Here is a 23,423-nt window from a genome sequence, read left to right as displayed (position 1 = left end):
TGAAAACAAATTGAACCTTGAAACATATACAAATTGAACTGCCATAATTAGAGATTCAGTTGTGAAAATTATATCAGTTTTGCCCTCAACATGTTTAACCCCATGTTACAACAAGTTGCCAAGGGTGCTATATAATGTGATATTTTGAAGATTTCAAATGCCATTCAGCATAACTCCAATAGGTGATAGTGAGATAGTGATAGTGAGAAGACACAACAGCAGAAGAAAGAATTGATGTTATGCCCTTTACTGTGTTGCACAATAGAATCAGTAATGAGCTCTTAGTACTCGTTACTGATGATGAGTACTGATGAGCTCTCCTGATTTGCTACATTGCTGTTAACTGAGACGTTTAATAAAGGGGCTGAAAAAACCCTATACCATTCTCAGGCATGATCATGTCAACTGCCTTGACCATCTCTATATTCCATAGGGAAGTGACACTATTGACAGAACTGCATATCATACTGTCTGGAAAATCCCCCAGAGCCTTCAGAAGTCCACTGAAATCCAGTAACTTCTAGGGATAGTCCATTTCATTAGTTCTCCCACTTTTCTAGAGAGGAATAGTGCAGTAAATCTGAATCCCAACTGCAAGTGTGTGTGTGTGTGTGTGTGTGTGTGTTGTGTGTATTTATGCTTTGTGTATTTGTGTGTGAAAGAATGTGTGTGTGACTTGTCAGATGTGTTAACTAATAACAATTTGAGAAAGAGCTGTGATTTTCATGACTGTGAAATCCTGAGCAGCCCTAATTAAATCAGTTCCTGCATAGATATTGAACTATTGCAGAATTAAATTCTAAATATTCACAATAGTAGTTTCACAATCATCTCTGCCAGCTTCGGTAAGGAAATTGAAAGACAGTGGGATGATAAAGCAGAAGTAGAATTCCCTCCCTTGCCTGAGTACAGATTGCAAGATACATATCCCCTTAATTGATCTTTGTATGGATCTGGGACTGTGTTCAACTCTTCACAGGAAAAGACTTTACCACCATTGCATAAAGCATCAAGACAAAGCACTTTCCATAAACTACTATAAAATGTAACTATTCTCTCAAGTGAGAATTTTAGCTTTCTGAAAATGTTAACTGTTTTCTCATTCCATGAGTTCATGTGAAAGACCACTGACCATTCCTAGGGATTATATTTTTGCCATGAAATAATATATTAATTCAATTATAAACATTTTCCTATGACAGATAGAGATGTTCATAATTCATATTTGAGCAGCACTGACATTCAGAGTCCTGGATGTTTTCATTTTCAACACTATATGCAGTTTGGAAATAGAAGTTTTGCACATGGATAAACAAAATAATCTTTTGGAACAATACAGTCTATCCCTCAGTGTTAAACTCAATTTGCAAAGATCCATTTGGATTCCTTTGTACTGTGAACAGAACATTATTGTGGATACAGGACCTGAAGATGAATAACTTTATGCTTCTGTGTCCAAAGAGGGGAGGAGAGAATGTGACATGTTGAAAAAAAAGTTTTGGAAAGCATGGAAGACTAAATTGGCGCAGATGCTTAATTGCCTCAGGTGCTCTGGGCACACAGCAGGCATCTTAATGAAGCAATACTTGCAGAGCCTTTGGATTTTTGCAACACATTTGGCTGCCTCAAATTATTGCCGAAAATAATTCAGTCTATAAATGATACAGAATGATTGCCAGCAATGCGTCACTGAAGGTGCAAACGCACATTTAAAAAAAAATAGGAAGAGGACAGACAGAAAAAGCTTCACCCTTTCTTCCTGCGCTGTCAAAAATTCTTGTTCAAAATATGTAATCTCAAAATTACTTTTGGCAGGGGCAGGTTGCTAATGTTAAAACTAACATTTCCTGTTCGCATTCACAATTCATCACTAGGAACAAATTAAATTCATTTTAATTCCAGTAGATTAGTTTTATAGTCTAATCCTTCTTAGCAGCTCCGTCTTGACAGATGGAAAGCTATCAGCATCTCATCATAGATTTTATGTTTTCATAGGACTTTTCTGAATAAAAAAATGTATTTGATGATTGCCCAGTTCACTTTTAACAAAAATTGGCTCTTTACTGAGTCCATTGAGTGTCTGTTCAGAGTATAACTAAATACTACTCTTACCAATGGACACTATTAGAACTAAACCCTGAATAGCCCAAAGAGTCTATAAATCATTTACCATTGTCAGTGAATCATCTCCCTCCCAAATCATATCCTAAGGATAAGGAGCAAACAGTAAGAATAATGTTATAATGAACTAAAAAATGAATGGAAAATGCAACAGCTTCCCATATACAAATCCTAAATACATACCTGTTTCTACATTGATTTAATACTTATGAATCATTTTCTTAAAAGACCATTATTTATACATATATGCTGTAACAGTCTCTATTTCTCTGATGGTCTTCAAATGTGTTGGACAATTCCTATATACAGTATGCAATTATTTAGGTGTACACAAATATAAACAGAACTAAAAAGCTGTGATAAAGCCTGTTAAAGGCTTCTAAAAAGCAAGATTGGTAATATTAGTGGTTTTATGTATTATAGAAAAAATAGGCTTAAATAGACAGTTTTATCACAGAGAAAATAAGATGACAAAGCTTGGGAAGTATCCTATGAACAATTGAATCAAATCTAATTTCATAGAATAGTATGATACTGTAAACCTTTGCAAAAAGACTGGAATTTTCCAGGTGATAATCCATGTATTATGCTAAGTCTTTAAACTTCTTCCTTAGTATATGCCATGTTCCATTCCAGCCTTTTAGGGCTCTTCCTACAATGATATTAACATGCATTCTTCTAGTCCTTAAATCAGCAGAAAAATATGCTGTCAATTTGCTGTGCTGATTTTTTTTAATCTTATCTATTTATATCCCACCTTACGATTTTAATAAAACTGAAGGTAATGAGTATATCCAATATACCTCTCTCTTCCTATTTCCCCCACAACAACAACCCTGTGAGATGGGTTGGCAAAGAATGATCACTTCAAAGTTACCAACTGGCTTTCATGAGTGGCTTTCAAGGCAGGACCTGAATTCTGGCTGGTTTCCTACATTGACTTTGCTTGCCAGAAGTCAGCTTAAAAAGTCACAAATGGTAATCACATGACCTTGGGATTCTGCAATCATCATAAATACATGACATTTTCCAAGCACCCAACTTTTGATCATTTCAGTACCTTGTAACTGAATGATCACTAAACAAATGATTGTAAATCAAGGTCTATCTGTAATAAATGCACTTGCTGTCTTCTCTCTAATCAAACATGTTAATTTTGCAATTTCTGTGAATTCTGTCATCTTTACTAACCATTCCTCCATTGTGGATATTTCAGAATCTTTCCATCTTTGTGCATATAGCAATCTTGCTGCAATTACCAGGTACAAAAACAATCTCCCACAATCTTTTCCCATTGACTAAACAAGAAATTTCTGGTTTCATATGTATATTAATCTTTATATTTTTATATCACCGCACTGTATGTATTTGTATCCAGAATTTTCTAGCCTTTTTACAAGTCCACCATGCATAGCAAAGAAGAAAATAGCTTATTTGAATTAGTAAAAAAAGCATAATAGTAAAAAAAAACAAATAGGAATCCTAGTTACAAGAAACTACTTTTTGACAGAAGCAAGTGAGAACTCGATGCAATTCCTTTGGAACAGAATCAGCAGCATGTAACTGGCACAACTGAGCTTTCTTTTCCAATTCAATTGTCTTTTTAAACCTGTACTGTTCAGAAGTACTTATCCTGTTTTTTAAAGAGAAATATAAAATCCTTTCAGAAGAATACTAAACCCATGTTTAACAATGTGGTCCAGCACTTTTTCAAAAGTGCTATCTATAAGGACCCTGCAAAGCACTGGTGAGAATTTGGTGAGAACTGCAAAGTACTGGTGAGAACTGGAAGATGAGTTTCTGGAAGCAGGTACATGGTCTATTCACATTTCAAGGCCAAATTAAAAGTAGTGCCCAGTGACAGGAAGGAAAGACACATCCTTCCAGGAAGTAGCTAAATTTTGCTGGGCAAATGCCAATCTCCAACTGTACCATCACGAAAATTGTCAGTGAAGTGACATAGTTTAATTAATTAAGTAATTAAATAATTAAATAATTAATTGAATTTATTGCCTGCCAACTCCACGTCATTCTTCTACTAGTCTTGGGGAAAGAGAAAAATGGAAGCCCTATATATGAATGTAAGGCACTTCCACTGTGAACTGAGGATGAACTATAGGCTATATCATGAGGATGTGACCTTGAAAAAATAGCTAATGAGGCCTCTTCACAATTAGTGCAACATAAAGATAAGCCAACAGATTCTTTTAATTAATTTACAAAGCAATTTAGAATAATACATAATAAAGCACAAGCTCAAACAATATATAAATTTCCAAGAATATTTCCAGGTCTCCATAGAGAAACCTATTTAGAAAAAGTAAACAATGATGGCTTTATATGAAAATATTTGTGCCTGCTAAACTGATATTTTGTGGTTAGTCATGCACTTGATGGCAATTCTGTTTTGAGAGGATCCATCATATGGCTTCAGATTTTCATACACGCCTAACTTGCCTAAAAGTATAGATCCCAGTATGGCTGATGGATTGGTGTAGCCTCGCAGGTCACAAATTGAACAAATTATTTCCTTGAATGTATTGAATAATAGCTTTGCTATTTCCCAAGGTAAAGATCACAGAAAAACAATCAATGATATTAGAGTTATCTGATCCCAGTGTACCTTCTGAATAATCTTTAAGAAAATACTGCATTTTGAGTACAACTCCATAAATCTCAAAGTTCTGTAACAAACTGTAAGAAGAAACAAAAACATACCAGTTAGCATTTTTAGATGTATAGGAAGAGAAAAATGTGATGCTGTTTTCTTCTGAAGTAATCCTAGTAGAATCTTAGCTGAAATTCTAAGAATTTTGAAGTATTTATGAAGTCACAAAAGAGAAAATGAGGGCATAATCATTTGAAGTATAGAGGCAGTCAATAGTCTTATTAACAGTGCAAAATATGCACTGCATGTCAAAATGCAGAAGAGAATTATTCTCACATTCATTTTCAAAGATGTTTTCAAAGACATTTTTTTTCCACATTGAACAAAATCCTACGGCATCTAATAATTAAATCTTTTATTGCAGCCAGTGCTTGTGTGTATAGATATACTATATATCTATCAGTTAGGACTAGGCAACACATCAGATTTAAAGGCAAAATGTGGTCCAGAAAGGCTGGGAAATGAAGCTAGCAAAGTTTCAGGAAGATTTTCAATCAGTATATAAAACAATAATGAGTCATGAAATATATGAGCTTGCCTGACATATACAATCAGGTTCCAGTCAAGGATGAAAACATGTTTTGATCCTAAGCTTATCATGGTTGCTTGCCATCCTCATATATTTGAGATGGCCAGTTTACATACATACATACATACATACATACATACATACATACATACATACATACATGTCTTTTACCTTAGATCCCAGCCACATAAACAACAGCATAGGATTATACAGCATACAGTATCTGTTGCTTATACAAAATTCAAAACATTTACTCTTACACCTTCAATCTATTCATATAACATAATGAAAAGTTGTTGACTATGTGTCACAACTCAGTTATAGCTGCTTGCATATGTCCAGCCTTTGCTTATAGCTAGCTCTTCAGAGGCAATAAGAAGAGTAACTATAGTGCCATCTTGGCCACCATCTTGAATTTGTGACATTCCCCACCTTCCCCAAAAAATGCCCTTGTAGTCTCTGCTTACTTTAATTTCTATGTGAGTTGTACCTCATACTCTAGACTTTCCTTTTCAATAGTACTAAACTTCCAACCTTTTTTGGAATACTATTTTAGCAGGATGTTAAATTGATGTAACTTAGCATTTATTTCCCATCTGGAAAAGCATGCAAATGGTTAGCATGTTTGCCTCCAAATCCTTTTGATTCCAACTTAAACACATCCAAACTGATCAAGACTGTTTTGATTTTTTTCCCAATAGCACAATATTATGATCATAGGATGTGTGCCTATGTCATAGTATAGAAAATTGACAATTGACCATCACTTTCCTTTTCTGCCCAACAGTTCAGTGAGAACAGTCAGATAACCAGTGATGGCTTGTTGGCCAGTAATTCAAAGCTTTCTCTTAGCCTTTCAGGTCTTTCCAGAAAATTCTCACAAAAATTAAACAACGTATGTTTCTACTGTTCTCCATGATAGTAATATGCCAGAAGTTCAACATTTGGATTCTTTTACCAAGACATGAAAGCTTGCAACCCCAGCTGATTTTAGGGCCTGTGTAGCACTGAGGTAGGGCCCAAAAACAGGTGTATGAAGATTATTCCTTATTGCTTTTCAAGCCATAATCATGCCTTTCAAATGGAACTAGCTAGCTCACTGAAAGAACAGAGATAAATCACAAGATAAATTGATAGTTTTTAGCATATTTTTCCTGTTTTGATGTTATCAATCAGAGTAACTCTTGTGGCTCCCTTTTTCTGTTTTCTTAAAGGGTCACTAATGTTACTGAGCCCATCAAGGTGTGATTTCCTGAGAAACATTGTAAAATTTCACATTGTTAAATAAAATATTCTAAATATGTGATAGACAAGAAAGAACTATTTTGTGTCAGTAATTGCTACTCCATTTCACCTCAAATAATCTGTGGCTATTCCTCCTTTCATCTTAATTATTACCTAGTAAAAAGTGTTCTTCAAGTAATTCATATGGTGACAATTAAATGATCACCTCTTGAAAAATGCTTTGGCTTTCAGCTAATCTCCTATAATTCACTTTTTTGTTGATAATATGAAAATGTTGCAAGAAAAATATGTGCAGCAAAATAAAAAATAATGATATTTTTCTTCTCAGATAAATAATCAGAACATTATCTGGTGAAGATGAAATTCAGTTTCCGTAGACATAAAACTTTACTGTTTCTTTCATGGATGAAATGTTTGCTATTTGAAATCCTTATGTGGCTGTAATTCTATAACTGCCTTTCAGGTGTTTTTAGTAACAAAAGCAAAGGGGCATAAATAAATTCTCATAGAATGATGGATTAATGAAATAATTGTTTCCTTTGAATTTTATCTTTGACCAATGAATGATAGTAAGCAGAAGAGCACACAGATAAAAGCTATGGATAAATAGTTTTTAAATTAGAAATTATGAGATTTATTTCAGAAGTGCATGTTAGTAATGAACAATTTGGCCCACATAAAAGCATAGATAATAGTTTTAAAGGATATGAGATATCCTACACCATTACCTTGAAAATGGAAAGATGAATGCTATTGGAGTCATAAATGTCATTTCTATCTTTCGTTTCCTCTTTCTTCTCCTCACTCTCAGTACTCTGAGAACGTTTGGAAGTAAGCATTGAGGAACATTAAGACCTAACCATTTTTCTCCCTGAAATTCTATTTGGAATATGCTTCCCTGCAATCTGCCATACTTCCTTACACTTAAGTTAATTAGTAATTCTGCTGAAGAAAAAAAACAGATTCTCTGTCTCAGAGTTCATTTTTTCTTGTAAAATACATGCTCTTTGGAAATTTAAACCACCTGCACACACATACAAACACAGAGACACTTTCTTCATTATTAATAAAGAGGTTTAGTAATGCTGTTGCTTCCATTATTTACGATTTTTTTCTCCGTAATGGACATGGTCATTTTTAAAAATTATGGAAGAAAAGTTGAGGAAACATAGGAAGATTAGACCAAGGAGATTATACCACCTGTAACTGTTTGAAAGTCTATGAAAGAGAGAACACATTTGCACAGTTAACACATTTGTCTTCTGAAAGGCAAGGTTAGAAAGGGAAAAAATGAATCATAAGAAATCCTGCTTTCCAAATGTTCAATAGTTAAAGATAATTTCATTCAGGGAAAACAGAGACAAATAATCCACAACATGTAGTCATATATTCCCATTTGGAAGCCATCTAGCATCCTATACATCATTCTACTATTTCACCCATGATTCACTATGGGATAAAAAGGGAAAGCATAGCCTATGAAGTTAAGAGTGTTGGAGGTTGCTCTAAGCCATGTTTGATTTTCACTATGATTTCTTCAATTTATTTATTTATTTAATCCCATTTATACCCCGCCCTTCTCCCGAGGGACTCAGGGCGGCTTACAGGTAAATAAAAACAGTACAATACAATAGATATCTCTAAAAGCCAAATTAAAATATATATTAAATAACCTGTATTAAGTTTAATATTATAAAATATAATATTATAAAATATGCTATATTGTTATCGGTTAAGACATTAGCCATGCTCACAAACTGAGCAATTTTATATTCTGTGGTTTGCAAGAGACAGTGATAAGTTCATTTAATACTTTACATATAGGAGATATGTAATAATAAATGCATACGGTCTTGGTATAGTTTCATACACATACACAGCCACATAAATCTCTTATCACAAAGTCTTTTAAGTTACATGGGATACTGTTGTACTATGATTTAGAGTAGACAAACAGAGACAGGGAATGCTGTATACTGCAAATGCAGACAAAGACTATTTACGGTAGGTCATCAGCTAAATATTTTAAAAATGAAAAAGGTTTGGTTTAAAAAGCAATAATTTAATTCTCAGATTTTTTAAAAAAAATAGTAAATATTTGTGAATTCAATTAAAAACATTGAGGATGGTAGAAAGTTCAGAGGCATGCATGAACTTTTTTCATGCATATATCTTAAATCTAACATGGAAATTTAGTATTAAGCCACATCAGACCAATTACCAGTGGCAGATATAGGGATGGTATGGCTGGGCCTAGACCAGGGGTAGGCAACCTTGGCTCTTTTATGACTCATGGACTTCATATCCCAGAATTCCTGAGCCAGCATAACTGGCTCAGGAATTCTGGGAGTTGAAGTCCATGAGTCTAAAAGAGCCAAGGTTGCCTACCCCTGGCCTAGACCAATGCTTCACTAGGGTGCAAGATTATATTTGCTAGCACCTGTCTTACCTTCATAAAAAACATTTCATTTTAATAAGGACAATGGTTTCAATTGTGCAATTTTGTACAATAAGGTTCAATTTTCTAGACATGAGCTTAATGTTTAGAAACTGGCTTCCCAGTTTAGTTTCTTTATTATGTCCAGTTTAGTTTCTTTATTATGGTCAAAAATGAAATCTTATCTGATCAACCAATACCTATTGGTTATCTACTCTACCTATTTACACCAGTTATATTGTGCACTAGACCACATAAGAGAGAGAGAATGGAGGGGAAGGAGGGAGAGTTTGGATGCAACTCTTCCAGTTGCTTGATAAAGATTGGATCTGCAGGCAATGTGGCAATATTCTATACTGAGACAAGTCTTCTTTTCACTGCTTCATCCAGAAACATGTCAAGTGGAAGATATGAATTAATGGCACTGACTCCTTTGATGATCACAAAGGAACATTTGGGTATAGTTAAAGATTTACTCTATTTCTCCTCTTTCTCTATCACTCTTCTGATCTTTGTTTTATATCATTACAGATCTCAGCCACTTCTTTTTTTTCTCAAGTAAACTATACTTTGTACACAGCAAATGCTCTATGATTCTGTTCCAGGTAGGATATAGGTAGCTATATGTAGCACTAGCTCTCACCTATCTCTAGAATTTATATAGTGTAAATAAATCTCTTTTTCTTATTATTATAAAACCTGCCTTGCTTTCTCACAGATTCTTGCTCTCACAAAGACACAAATACTTCAGCCTCCAACAAAATTTTTAAAAAAACCCTTTCTATGTGACTGAAATATGAACAGAGGACCAATGCCTTGTACGTAGTCAAATTGTTCATAATTCAAACTAACTATAGCAACTTACCAGAATTTCAGGCATTCTAGTTCTGTCTGCAGACACCAGAGATGGAACATGGAATTTCTGCATCTGTTGACAATCATTCCATACAACACTGATTTAGGGAGAATTATTATTACTTTAAGCATTTTCATCCTGGTTATTGTAGATATGGAATAGCTATGCAGATCTGAAGAAAAAGCAGTGGATATGTAATAAATTAATACGCAAGCACAATCTGAGATGTTCCAATGTTTTTAAATGCTCTTCTGTAATCTATTTTAAAATAAATTAGCATGAACTTTTGCTGCTTCTGATCTTCAGAACTGATTTTAACTACTTTAAGATTATATCTTTCCTTACTTTCTTTAACTTTAGCAATCTGAAGAGAAGGTGCTTCAAAAGGGGAGGGAATGATTAACCAAGGTAATGAGAAAACAACCTTAGATTTACCTGTGGCTGTAATTATGAGCTGTTCTACATGCTAAGAAGAATCCTTAAAGTAATTTGTTTTGTATACTTGATTACTCTGTCTTGCTATATATACTTTACTCCTTATCTGGCTTTAACTTCATCTTATTTAAAACATTTCTTAAAATGAAAGACTCTCTTTTATAAATTGGTGTTTTCCAGATGTGTGCCTGATTGATAAATTAAAGCATCTTTCCCAATATGGAGTTGTCCAAGGATAGTGGCCTTCTACCACCATCATTTCTGATTGCATGCCCAAAAATATATTTTCTTGCCAAGAAATATGGGACCCAAAGTCCAACACTTCTAGAGGCATCAGGTTGGAAAAGAATGCTCTGTTTGTCTGATCTAACTTCCTGAAGTTTCTATAATGCTGAAAGGAGAAAGCTGAGGTTCATTTTACAAAGAGATCTAGCAAAAAAGATCAAGCTTGAGGTAACTTTGCAACTTACTATATGATGGGCAAGGAAGGACACAATACATTAGCAGATTTGGAAAACTGTGCATTAGAGAAATGATTTTCTCCTCAAATCAAGCTTTTTAGCAACCTGTGCTTATTTCCAGTTCATCCTACCAGCGGTTTCTATCCATGATTAGAACAGCATCAGGGAAAGCTGAACTTTGGTACTGTCAATTGTCTCTAAAAATCCCATAGTTGAGACTTTTAATACTTCTTTATTGAATAGATTGAGGGAACTCATTTATAAATGACCTGTCCAGTTCCAAATGCAGTACTATCATTATATACAATTTTCTGTTCTACCAAAGGGGCTTTAACGCAAATCTATTGTGGCAAAAAACCTATTGCCATCTTCATTTTAGCTCTTTCCATTAGAAAATTACCTTGTGGAGTAATTGTGCCCTAAAGGTTAATGAACATTCATTACAGTGAAGTAAATGGATAATGAAAAGACAAAATGAGCTTTTAGCTCATGAATTTAAGAGAAGAAATTGGGACTTCTGCATTGGAAGCATTACAATTACATGAGGTGTTGAAAGCAATTTTTGGGTGGAAGCATATTATTTATGAATTGCAAAAATTCTGAAAACTGTACAGTCCTACTGCTTATCTGTAGTCACACCTTGCCACTTCAATTAAAATTTTAATAAACCAATATTACTGGACCTTTGACACTGTTGAAAATCTGTGTTACATATAACTTTTCAGAATAAATTTATTGTTTTGCTTTCAGTTTACAAGCTGTTATTATAAGAAATCATTTAGGGATGAGATTTGGCACAGAAAGATACTCATTTGCATTCAGGAAATTATTAAAAATAATTTACTACATTTTCCAGATGTATTATTGAAAAACTGCTCCATCTGCAGGCTAAGCCAAGTTTATAAAATTCTTATGGACAAAGAAGAGGAAAAGAAAAAGGAAGAAGGAACAAGAGCAGGAGATAAGATTAATAATTTAAGAAAAAGCAATTTGAATGACTGTCTTGGTTTGTCTTAATCTGAGTTTTCTAACACTCCCCATTGTGCCTGTCAAATCCCTGTTCCTAATTAGATTTTAGATCAGGATTGTCTTTCTTGGGGATTTTCATGGTAAAACATGGGCAAGCATTTGTCAAGTCATTCTCTGAAGGCTGCCTTATCAGTTAATATGGTAGCAAATGCTAAAATCAGATTACATTTCTTTTTAATGATCTGAAAAATGTGTACTTAGTATGCTTCTTCTGCTGTTTTAGCCTTCTCTCATCCATAGTTTTTAAATGCATCAAAGCTGCGAATTATACAAAAAGACTAGAAAGTAAGACTTTTTGAACATAATAAGATATGTATTTGTAGGTAAATATGTTCACTATTAGAAATCTACCATATAAGAACCATTTGAATTCCTTTCTACTCCCACCCCTCATCCCCCAGTATTCTGGTAACATGCATTTTGTAATTCTTCATAAATATAGAATAATTCTCTGTTCTCTAGAGAAACACAGAAACTATAAGTTGCTTGATGTCTACTGAAGTTTAAGAGACTTGCATGTACTAAATGAATGAAATCTTATTAAAGTCTGGCTTCAAGGACAGCACCTTAAATAATTATTTAAGCCCTTTATATTTTGCATTGAATAGTTACAATTTTTACTATGCATACATTGCAAAAAAAAGCACGCAATAGGTCAAAGTAGACAACGAAAGCTCTCGAAAATACATATTACACGTATTTCTATGAATGTGATAAGGTTTGAGGTTTGTAGCTAACTGAGATATCAGATCCTAAAGTGTGCCTACATTAATTGAGCCTGCAGACACTTGCCTTCTGCCCCACTGGTTCCCTGACTCAGTTTTTTTTTCATTTAAGATTATTTTATTTAAAAATAAATGGAAATTTTGCATTTCTGCTCTCCTCACGCACCTCCTCAGAATGGGTAAGCAACTGCAATGCAAAATATATGTGGAAATGAGCTCACTAGCAAATAAAACAAATAAACCCTGAATGTTGATCAGAGAGTAGTAGGGAGCATTCTGGGGACTCCACTAGGTGATGTCTCCCTCTGAGAAATGTTCAGAAGGTCCCTTTGTGAACTGACAAGTTCCTGGGTTGTGGCAGCTCTATTAGTGTTCCTATGAGGACAGCTCATGAATAAAGATTGAATTCCTCCACTATCTGAAAAGGAAACAACTGCTTGAATAAATATATAGATGTATCTGAGCAAAGAACCTCAGTCGTAGTAACTGAAAGTCAAGAAACGGCCATATTACAATGGCATTCATATCCAAAGAAGCCAGTGACCCATATATTTTAATATCATGGCTTGACAGTTGCCTCATGGGATGGAAAGTATAATTCTATTACATTGACTGAGCAACTTAAAGGAGAAAAATAAACTGTTACCCAATTTATAAAGGAAAACTATGGAGATAAATAATATGTGGAGATTTATCTACATTGCTTGATAAAGTAATGTCCCAAGCCTGACTTATCACCAAAGAAATAACCAGAATTGTGTGGAACAAATAATGATTCATCAGTTTTATTATAATGCTATACAACTTTAGAAGAAAATCTTGTGGACAGTCAACTATTTTTACAAGAACAAGAAATTACATTATTCATTAATAGCACATGATAAAGGTGATGACTGTATCAGTTTATCCTCAGCATCACATACATAGAAATAAGCTGGCCTTGAATCATTTAGATAATAAGGTTCTACACAACTTTACCAAGGCTATTCTCAAAGTGAAGGCATAGTTAGCCTGATACCACTGTAGCATGTGCCGTCATACCACTGCAACCTGTTTTAGACATTTGGGAGTTGTCCACCATATTGATGAGAAGCTCAGCCATATCATCACTCTGAGACACTAAGTGAATGGGGCCTTGGCAGAATAACTAGCCATCACTTTCTCTCAATGGAGCCTGAGGAGAGGGAAGGATGCTTAGTCCATTACTAGTCCTGCCTTTTAATTAACCTTCCTAATGTACTACCCTCCAGTGTGTTAGACAACAACCCCCAAAGGATTGAGAATTATTGGAGCAGCAGGAGTTAAACATGACTTAAGAACATGTTTATTCAATATTTTAATTTAGCACATATGAAAGAGCTCAGGCTGAGGAATTTACAAACTATTTTCCAGTTCACAAAAATTTTGTGCAAGTTGGAAGTTCCTGCGGTAGGTTTATTTTTCTTGTGAATTCAATGCTTGTATTATCAGTATTTTTCTGCTTCAAATTATCATTCCAGAGTTGGAAAGGACCTTGTAGGTCATCTAGTCCAACCCCCTGCTCAGGCAGGAAACCCTATACCATTTCAGACAAATGGTTGTCCAACCCCTGAGATTTTGGAACACTACTATCATGTCACCCCTCATCCTTCTCTTCATTAAACTAGATATACACAATTCCAGCAACCGTTCCTTATATGTTTTAGCCTCCAGTCCCCTAATCATCTTTGTTGTTCTTCTCTGTACTCTTTCTTGGCTGTGTTGTAGGAACCATGGACTACATAGTCTTCTAATAGATGTATTTTCTAGTGAAGATTTATATAAATAAAACCAGTTACCACAACCAGCTAAATGTGTCCTGAATTCTACAACTAAACATTGCATTTTATCACATTGTATTCCCCTAACAGTATACACTGGAGTGCAAACTGTATTTCTTAAAGATTTTCCACAAATTTATAATTATGAATTGTTCATTTTCTTGCAAATCAGTGTATTAAAAGTTCCAAAATGTTTTTCAAGAACTTACAATCCAATCCTAAGCATAAAGACAGAAGTTATTTTGACACACTTAGAAAGGTAGCTTTAGTATTCATTTAATCAACTATACATAAACATATTTCAAAAAAGTAAGATCAGAAACAGAACCTTTGCAGCCCATCCAAAGTATAGCTATGTCACATTTCCCTAGTCTCAAAGACTGACATAAATCACTGATGCAGAAAGATCTCTTCTCCACAAGACCAGTTAAGCTTGACCTATCCATGTCAAACTGACATCTGCTAAGCCATTGTGATGAGGGAGTGGAAGCACACACACAGAGAGAGCAGTGCAACACCACTATAAGCAAAAGTAATGCACATCAAATCTGAGTCTTTTTCCAGAAAAATGATGGGACCAAGTAAAATGTGAGCTTTGTGATAAAAATGGTGGCTTGGAGCTCATGAAAAAAGTAAGCAATAAAGTTTATCAGGCAGACTCTCAAGAAATGTCCATTGGACAAAAATCATTTAAATAAAATAAAACAAGATCATAACAAACTGTGAAGGACAGCAAAAGATTATAAAACTATTCAGAATCAGGACACTCTTCACCAATGCAATTGTGGCTTAATTTACATTTCCTTACTCCTATAATGTGTGTGTGTGTGTGTGTGTGTGTGTGTTGATCCCAGATTTTTTCTCTCTCTATAATAAGTATGGGGAAAAATTAATCAGTCTTCTGCAAGGCAAAGTGCATCCATTTATATCTGTAAACCCATTAAAGAGCTAGAAAAACATATAAGACAGCCCAGGGTAGAAAAATTATAAAACATATTATCCTAGCAAAACTATCAGAAATTGTAATGAAGTAATATAGGATAGCCTATTTTTTAAAAAGAAAATTGCAGGATATATTTTAGCTAATAAAATTACAATCGCTTGGCATTCATTTCTCCAGAGGTTTAGTCTGGAGAGTAAAAAATAAAAAAAAAGTTAAAATAGCTGCTGTGCTCCGGAGAACATTGATAAAGAATCGGAGTATCATATGCCATTTTTTGAGTTTCATCATGTCTAATAACTAAACCTGAATTTAAACTAAAAAAGTCATTCTTTAGAAGTTTTATAAAGTTTCTCAGATATCCAGTTATGTCTGTTAAAAAGAGAAAAAGGATTAAATGCAACCACTACACAGCCACTGTTAAATAGTGAGACTATTTTTTTTTAGTTATCTTGCTGCTGTTAAGACTACAGTTGAAAAAAATACTTAAACAGCAAAGAAGCCTCATTAAACACAGGGGGTCCTACTTCTAAATAAATATGCAAAGATTTTGAAAATGCTGCAGGCTTTCAAAGATAATGTGTCTGTTAATCATTTTGTTCTTTTGTTTTGGGGAAAAATAGAAAGAAATCAGCATTGTTTTCCCACTAGAATGTAAAATAGCTAAGCCTGACTCAGAGATCAACCCAACATTTAACATTCTTCATTACTTCGGGGATATGTGGCATTTCAGATGAAGCTGGGCAATTAAATGAAGACTTGAACATGAGGAGGCAGCTTTGTACAAAAAGTTTGTTTCTACGAATAACCTAGCTATACCTCTTAATTTTTCTCTTGTTTTATCAAATAGAGGACTTTTCATCCTTTATTCAATTCTTATTTCTTCTAGAGATTTATTCCACAAATGTTAACTAAAAATGCCAAGAATAGAATATGGACATCATCTCCATTTTAAAGAGAGGTAACATAATACTTGTATTCAGGGTATCTGAGGAACCATCTTGCCCTGATGGGATAAACACCCCACTCATTCCAGCATAAAGGACCCACCTTTCATTTCTAGAAGGGCAGGCCCTAAGAAAGCAATAGCTTTTTTCCCCAATTGTCTGTTAATTCTCATTATGTTTTATCATGCTTTAGTAGTTGTACAAAATTAGACCAGATGCACACTGATCCTCAATCTGTACTTTGAACTTAAGCTGATAAACTGGCAGTTTAATCCTATTTTAACATATGCATTAAGTCAGCAAATCAGAAGTCAACAGGGTTATGTAGTGGACACAAGATAACTTTATCAGACAGAATCTGCTATCCTGTGACATCTTTTTACAGCTCCTAGTCTGCCAATATCTGCTGCTTTAACATAGCTGTTTTACTTTGCTTACTGATAGGCAGGCTGTGGATTATGGCAACAGCCTAAACAATGGATAAACAAATAGGGATGATGAAGAATTCTCTGTTTCCACTCTTTTTCATTTCCTTTTCCATCAGTGGGGCTCATTATTATCAGTGTCTGAATGGGCCGGGACAAATAAATTTCTCTGTTTTGAAACTGGTTGTATAGGATGACTCACTTTAAGAATAAAAACTCCATCATACTGCCTTCCTATACTTGTCAAACACGAAGAGCTTTTAGTTAGTAGTTATACTGGCCAGAGTCAGCATTGTTAAGAAGCTAATTGGATACAGACCAGCCATCTAGCCTCCTGCAACATTAATCTTCTTACTTAACAGTAGGTCACGATATTCAATTAATTGAAGTGCTTTTGGTGTGTTCACTAGATGAGAAATATAGCTAAATAGCTATTGGGTATAAAAGACTACCAAATAGGGAGGCAAGTTAATCACTTGCTACACAGACATAGTTCAGGAAAAAAATGATAGAAAAGGTGATGGAACAAGTTATTTCATTTGTAAGAGCCTATCAGGTTCATTATGATCTGATTATTGTTTTTGAATGGAAACTCAGATGGTTTTCAAAAGATTAATTTTATTAGTCACAGTCTAAACCAATATATAACATTCATTGGTCATAAATGTCAGTAATTATTAACAAGTTCCCCAAAACATTTCCTAATTAATATCTATTACATTGATTTCTCATGCATTTTAAATATACACGAGACACAGTACAGAATGTCATATTAGAAGAAAGCTGAAACTTCAAGGGCAGAGGGGATTTCATTTGAGTTCATCAAAACTCTGCACAAAACAGTGCCTCTCTTATAATTCCGTGTTATGCTACAGAGATATTGCATTTTTAAAAAAATAAAGACAATATGTTCCAAGAAAATTCATTAACATATGTTCCTCATAAAAAGAATGTGCATTTACATACACAAGCAACACTCTTAACTCACCCAGTCTCTTCTTGAATTTACTATTACTGCTTCTGCTTCCTCCATTTAAATTACAAATTTATTGGAAACTGCTGATTTCTCTAACCATGTCAGGATGGCAATCTCTGGGAGACATAAGAAATAATGCTTCCCAAAATTCTGGCTATTCCCATATACAGATAGTCCTTGAGTTATGACCACAATTGAGCCCAAAATTTCCATTGCTAAATAAGAATTTGTTAAGTGAGTTTTACCCCATTTTACGACCTTTCTTCCTAAAGTTGTTAAGTGAATCACTGCAAGTGTTAAGTTAGTAACAGGGTTGTTAAGTGATTGCTTATCAGAAGTTTGCAAAAGATGAACACATGGCCTTAAGACACTGCAACCATCATAAATATGAGTCAGTTGCCAAACATCTGAATTATGATCATGTGACCATGAAGATGCCACAAATGGTCGTAAATGAGAAAAGTCATAGGTCACTTTTTTCCAGTGCCATTGTAACTTTGAACAGCCATTAAAGAAACTGTTGTAAGTCAAGGACTACCTGTAGAGAGCCCTTCCAAATATAACAAATGTGGATAAAATTCATCATACATATATTGCAAATGAGAGCTGTTTTTCAGATAGAATACAAGACTTCTATCTTTGATTTGATATCTTCATGTAGGATTTTATAAACATAAATCATTTTCAATGAGCTTTATCTTCTTAAGTGATAAGCCAACACAGTGAAGTTTGGGCTACATTAGTCTTCTCAAACTGGGTAATTAGACTGTAGCAAAAGAATTTATATAGTTTTAACATTGTTTATGTTGGATTGAATTAATCTTTAATCTGAAATATTCAAACTATATAATTACAACCCAAGTTTACAGATTTTCCTTTCTTAGAGGCACATGTATCAGAATAACAAAACAAAATAATTCTAATTAATTCATGTAAACTATTATTATGGAGACCCAAAAATATTTAATATTGTATATGTAGAGATGTGGGTCTATACATATGTTGTTCATAGTATGTTTAGGTTTGTGTCATGTATGTGTTTCACTTTGAGAGCGGGCAACTAAATTACATTTTTGATGTGTGCCATTGTGCCCACAGTATAAAAATGAAAATAAAGGTTATCTTATCTTATCTTATCTTACCTTGTTGTTTTTTTAACTCTAAAATCTCAAAGCACATTTTCAGGATAAATCTATAAGCAATGCCACAATTAAAAGAAAAATAAAAAAGAAACTATGCCAAGAAAAGCAATCACTTGGATAGGCTGTCTTTGCAGGAGATTATGACGTACTCTACAAAACTAAACCCTGATTAAACATCTAATTGGTTTGAATAATACTGGCCAGAAAAGTTAAATGCCTTTAGCATTTAATTACAAATGACCACAGTTTTTACAGATCTCTGTGAACAAATATGTTCAGTAAATTAAAAGGAAAATTCACCAAAGTGCTACCCAAACCAGCAGAGGAAAATGTGAACGAGAACTCTCTAGAACCATCATCACAGCCTTCACTGGTAGGTAACTGATTGCATTTGTTGATATTATATTTGTTTCTGGAGAAGACGTCTACTGGATATTATCATTCACAGACTTTTACAAATATTTGCTAATTGAATTAGAATACAACTTTAGTTGAGCTTATTTTATAGTACTTACTCAGAAATAAATTCCCCTGATCTAAATGAAAATTATTTGAAGATCTTTGAGACCAGATATAGTCCTGATTGACATTATACTGATTGTTGTTATTGTAGCTATCTGCCTCCAAATGTTGATTTCTATGCCCTTAAACTCTAATAAAGAAAATTCGACTTCATATGATTCTTCCTAATAGCATAGATTGCTTTGTAACAATAGAATGTGGCAAAATTGTTTCTTCTATGTAACTATTAGAATCCTGATAAATCTTACTATAGTGTCATAACTGTTGTTGAAAAGAGGTTAGGCATTACTTAGCTAGATTTCATTTGGGTACAGTATGTTTGGATGCAGTTACGGCATAAGCCATCCTGTAGTGAAGCTAGTTAGCTCAACTGTTTCCCTAATGCAGTTAATGTTTGTTATTTTTATTTTTGTTGATGTTTGTGTTTGATTTAATGTTATGCTAGCTATCCAGAGTCATGTTTTGCAAGCAAGGCAGCCCTATAAATGGACTAAATAAACAAATAAATGCTATGGCAGAATAATTAAGCTGTTGTATTCACACTTTAATGTGATCTTACCCTCTTTGTTGTCATTGTTGGCAATGATAATGATTTCATTGCATTTGCACGCAAAAGTAAAAAAAGGTCAAGCAAACCAAAAAAAGGGGGGGGGGGAGACCAGGAATATATTTCATTAAATATGATACAAATTTGTACACTGTCCAACTCCTAGTGACAAAATATTTTTAGTCCAAAATTTTAGAAGATCATGCAATCTTAATTATAATAAGATCAGTTTTTACATTTCATTGACAGCCAGTTTATAATCAACAAGTGCATAGAGGTCATTGATCTAAAATTAGTGTCATTATCTTTTCTATACTAAAGGTGTTTGAGTTTGAGGTTGTTCTTGTTGTTTTTGCTAAACTCCATGTTAATATTTGGCAAATCTCTAGTCTTTCAAATCCCAAAGTTTTGGTAGGTACTTCAACATCATACCTATTAACTGACTGATAAATGAAACAAAAAATGCATATATTACATGGTAAGTGTCTCCTTCCTATTTTCAAATTTCAATATGGTGTAGCTAACAATCTTTCTTAAACCTTGTCTGAAGGTCTACAATATATGAAAATAAATAATTTGTTGATTAATATGATATGCAGATTATAAAAAATATTTTACATTTTGAAAACCCTTTATTAACTGATTTGGTAAAAAAAAGAAATATCCCACATCACCAATCTAAGCCCTTGTACATAATTTATATGTACTTTAAATATCCTATTTATTTAAAAACACCATAAGCTTAAAATCATTCAAAACATATACCATTATTAACAGTAGTTCAGCAACTTTAGTTTTTGCATATATATCTGAACCAAACAGTGAAATCAAATATTTTAACTGAAAATATTGCAATTTTGCCATTTCCTCTTTCAGCAACTCAAATTGTTTAAAAATTTAATTAGCAATAAACTGATTCAAAGTAATAATATCAGCTCATAACTACCAGAACCAACTAACAATTATATGAATTTTTAAATTGCAGTTTTCTCAAAATGTAACTTTCTCGTATGAATGGATCAGAATTATGCTTCACTGACAAAGAAATAATTCAATTTTTATATCACATCTTAATCTGATTAATTAAAAAAAAGGAAAGCCACATTTGACCAAAATTAGCTTAATTTTTTTAACCATATCAAGGGCCTTTTCTACATCTAGTCAAATCACACTGCTAACTTCAACTTTTCTTAATGTGTATTTGGAATATCAATTAATATTTTAATATTATCAAACACTTCTTGACCTTTTAGAACTCCAGACAGTAGGAAATGGATAATCATTGGTAGTATGATCTGTAATCTGCATGCTAGATTGGTTCTCAATATTAGCATTTAACAAGGAAATCAGTTAAGGGCTTCTATAATCAATAGCATATTTAAATCACTTATGTAAACCTGAAAAAAAGGAGAAGAAACTATTAAAAATCACAATTGTAAGCCTCAAAAGGCACTGGATCAAAGAAATGCTCTATTATAGCATTCAATGGATAACAGTCAGGAGCTCTTCCTGTTGCAGGATTCAATCCGGGTCACTGGGACCAGACGTTTAGTCTCCCAGCTTACGGACTCATACTGGAGCCCATCCTCAAGGAAGCTCTCTCTCTAGCAGAACATTAGAGAGAAGCTCTAGCTCTTCCTGTGTTTGTAGATATGTTGGACTCAATTATTTCTTGGTGAGATAAAGTAGACCAGCGGTTCTCAACCTATGGGTCGCGACCCCATTTGGGGTCGATCGACCATTTCACGGGGATCGCCAAGCAAGGCTGTCTGCCATTTTTTCCCCTTTTCCGGTGGGTGCCTTACCTCTCTTGGGCTGGGCCAGCTGGTGGTCGGCCTGCTCTGTCTCTGCCGCTTGCCAGCTACGCCTCGGCCAGCGCAGGGGGCGGAACCACGCATGCGTGGCGCTCCCAGACAGTGAAAGTCCTCGACTTACGATCGGTTGGGTAGTCCTCGACTTACGACCGGTTTAGTCCTCGACTTACGACCGGTTGGGGGGTCGCGGCATTAAAAAGTAGACAGATTCATTGAGGGGATTTTTTGATTAGGTACATTTGACTCAGTATTATGCAATTAAGTATAATTTTAAAAAAGAGATGTTGATCTATTAAATAAGGCATGTGCTTTGCCCTGAAATTTTTAATATTATAAATCATTTTAGTACTAATATTAGAAATAATATTATTTTGTAGTAACTGTTTCAAATGGAAGTCCAGTAATTTATCAACTTTTTAACCTTGCTCCTAATGTCTAATTCAGTGAATATTTTAATAATAACAATAATAAAGTTGGAAGGGACCTTGGAGGTCATCTAGTACAACCCCCTGCTCAGGCAGGAAACCCTATACCATTTCAGATAAATAGCTGTCCAGTCTCTTCTTAAAAAGTTCCAGTGTTGGAGCATTCGCCACTTCTGGAGGCAGGTTGTTCCACTGGTTAATTGTTCTAACTGTCAGGAAGTTTCTCCTTAGTTCTAGGTTGCTTCTCTCTTTGGTTAGTTTCCATCCGTTGCTTCTTGTCCTGCCCTCAGGCGCTTTGGAGAATAGCTTGACTCCCTCTTCTTTGTGGCAGCCCCTGAGATATTGGAACACTGTCTTGAAGCTAGTTTCCTTTTTAGCACTCATAAAAACTTTACTTACTGAGGAAAAAGCAATTAGTGCAATGGCATTTGAATTTATCTTAAACATCTGAAGGGCTGTCAAGATCTGAAGCTGACAGTCCTGTTTTGTAAATTTATAATGCAAAGTTTTTACTTCTTTTAACAGCTTTCCTTATTGTTGCTTTAAAGGAATCTTAGATTAATTTAAAGGATTATTCAACTACTTATAAATGTAATAAGAAGCTAAAGAGTAGCATTTGTGTCCTTTGTTATAACAATCAAGACAATTTGGATTGCTGTAAATCTGGTAGACCAGCTATACAAACCAAAGAGCCATAAAACAACTTGATTAACTGTACCACTATGATGTAGCTAAAGAAAAAAAATGTAGTTAGCTCTGAGCTGTTCCTCTTAATTGCTTCCTTGTGAGCAAAGGAAACTCTGCTTCTGTTGGTTAAAGTCATTTAATTAAGGCTGTAATCCCAAACAGGCTTATGAAAAGGATAACTTTATTGGAAGGAAGAGAGCATAATTCCCAATAAATGTGTTTATTGTTAATATCTAAAAGTATGGAAAGCATTTGATGGCCTATTTACTCCCAAATGTGAGATAAAACTGATTGCCAAACTCCATAAAAATTTACCCTGATATTAATTTAACCATAGGCCTTAATAAATCCTAACCCAACCCTAACTTTACCCTACTCCTTACTCTAGTGCTTATTTCCAACTATAACACAAACCTAAGATTATTATGCTTAAATTTAACATAAAGGTTACCATTAATTTTTGACTATATATTACTTTTAACCATACAATTAGATTTAAACCATCGAAACTCACTCATTAATTAAATTGCATTACAATCCATTACATTAAACATTATCATAAATCTCTTACCATTAATAACATAAACTTTAATAAAAATATTTACCTTTTATCACTAATCCTTGAGAATATATATTTATGTGTTCATTAAGAACTGACATTGACTTGATTATACATAATCAGTCGTCACACTA

General features: G+C 34.0%; 2 protein-coding genes across 2 annotated transcripts in view; one reads left to right on the top strand and one right to left on the bottom strand.

Moving 5' to 3' along the window:
- The window catches only part of CNBD1 (cyclic nucleotide binding domain containing 1), a 131,360-nt gene extending 125,547 nt beyond the window's left edge, over positions 1–5,813 (bottom strand). The window contains 2 exon segments of the mRNA XM_029283559.1: positions 4,745–4,815; positions 5,809–5,813. Coding sequence (XP_029139392.1) covers positions 4,745–4,815; positions 5,809–5,813 — 76 coding nt within the window.
- Positions 5,814–19,006: 13,193 nt separating this feature from the next.
- Positions 19,007–23,423, top strand: part of CNGB3 (cyclic nucleotide gated channel beta 3) — a 60,967-nt gene continuing 56,550 nt past the window's right edge. The window contains exons 1-2 of the mRNA XM_029283558.1: positions 19,007–19,108; positions 20,126–20,215. Coding sequence (XP_029139391.1) covers positions 19,007–19,108; positions 20,126–20,215 — 192 coding nt within the window. The remainder of the gene's footprint in view (positions 19,109–20,125; positions 20,216–23,423) is intronic.

The sequence above is a fragment of the Protobothrops mucrosquamatus genome, unplaced genomic scaffold, assembly GCF_001527695.2.
Source record: "Protobothrops mucrosquamatus isolate PMUCROS unplaced genomic scaffold, P.Mucros_1.0 scaffold135, whole genome shotgun sequence".
NCBI classification, from domain to species: Eukaryota; Metazoa; Chordata; class Lepidosauria; order Squamata; family Viperidae; genus Protobothrops; species Protobothrops mucrosquamatus.
The sequence above is the reverse complement of the archived record's forward strand: the minus strand, read 5'-3'. Positions and strand labels throughout refer to the sequence as shown.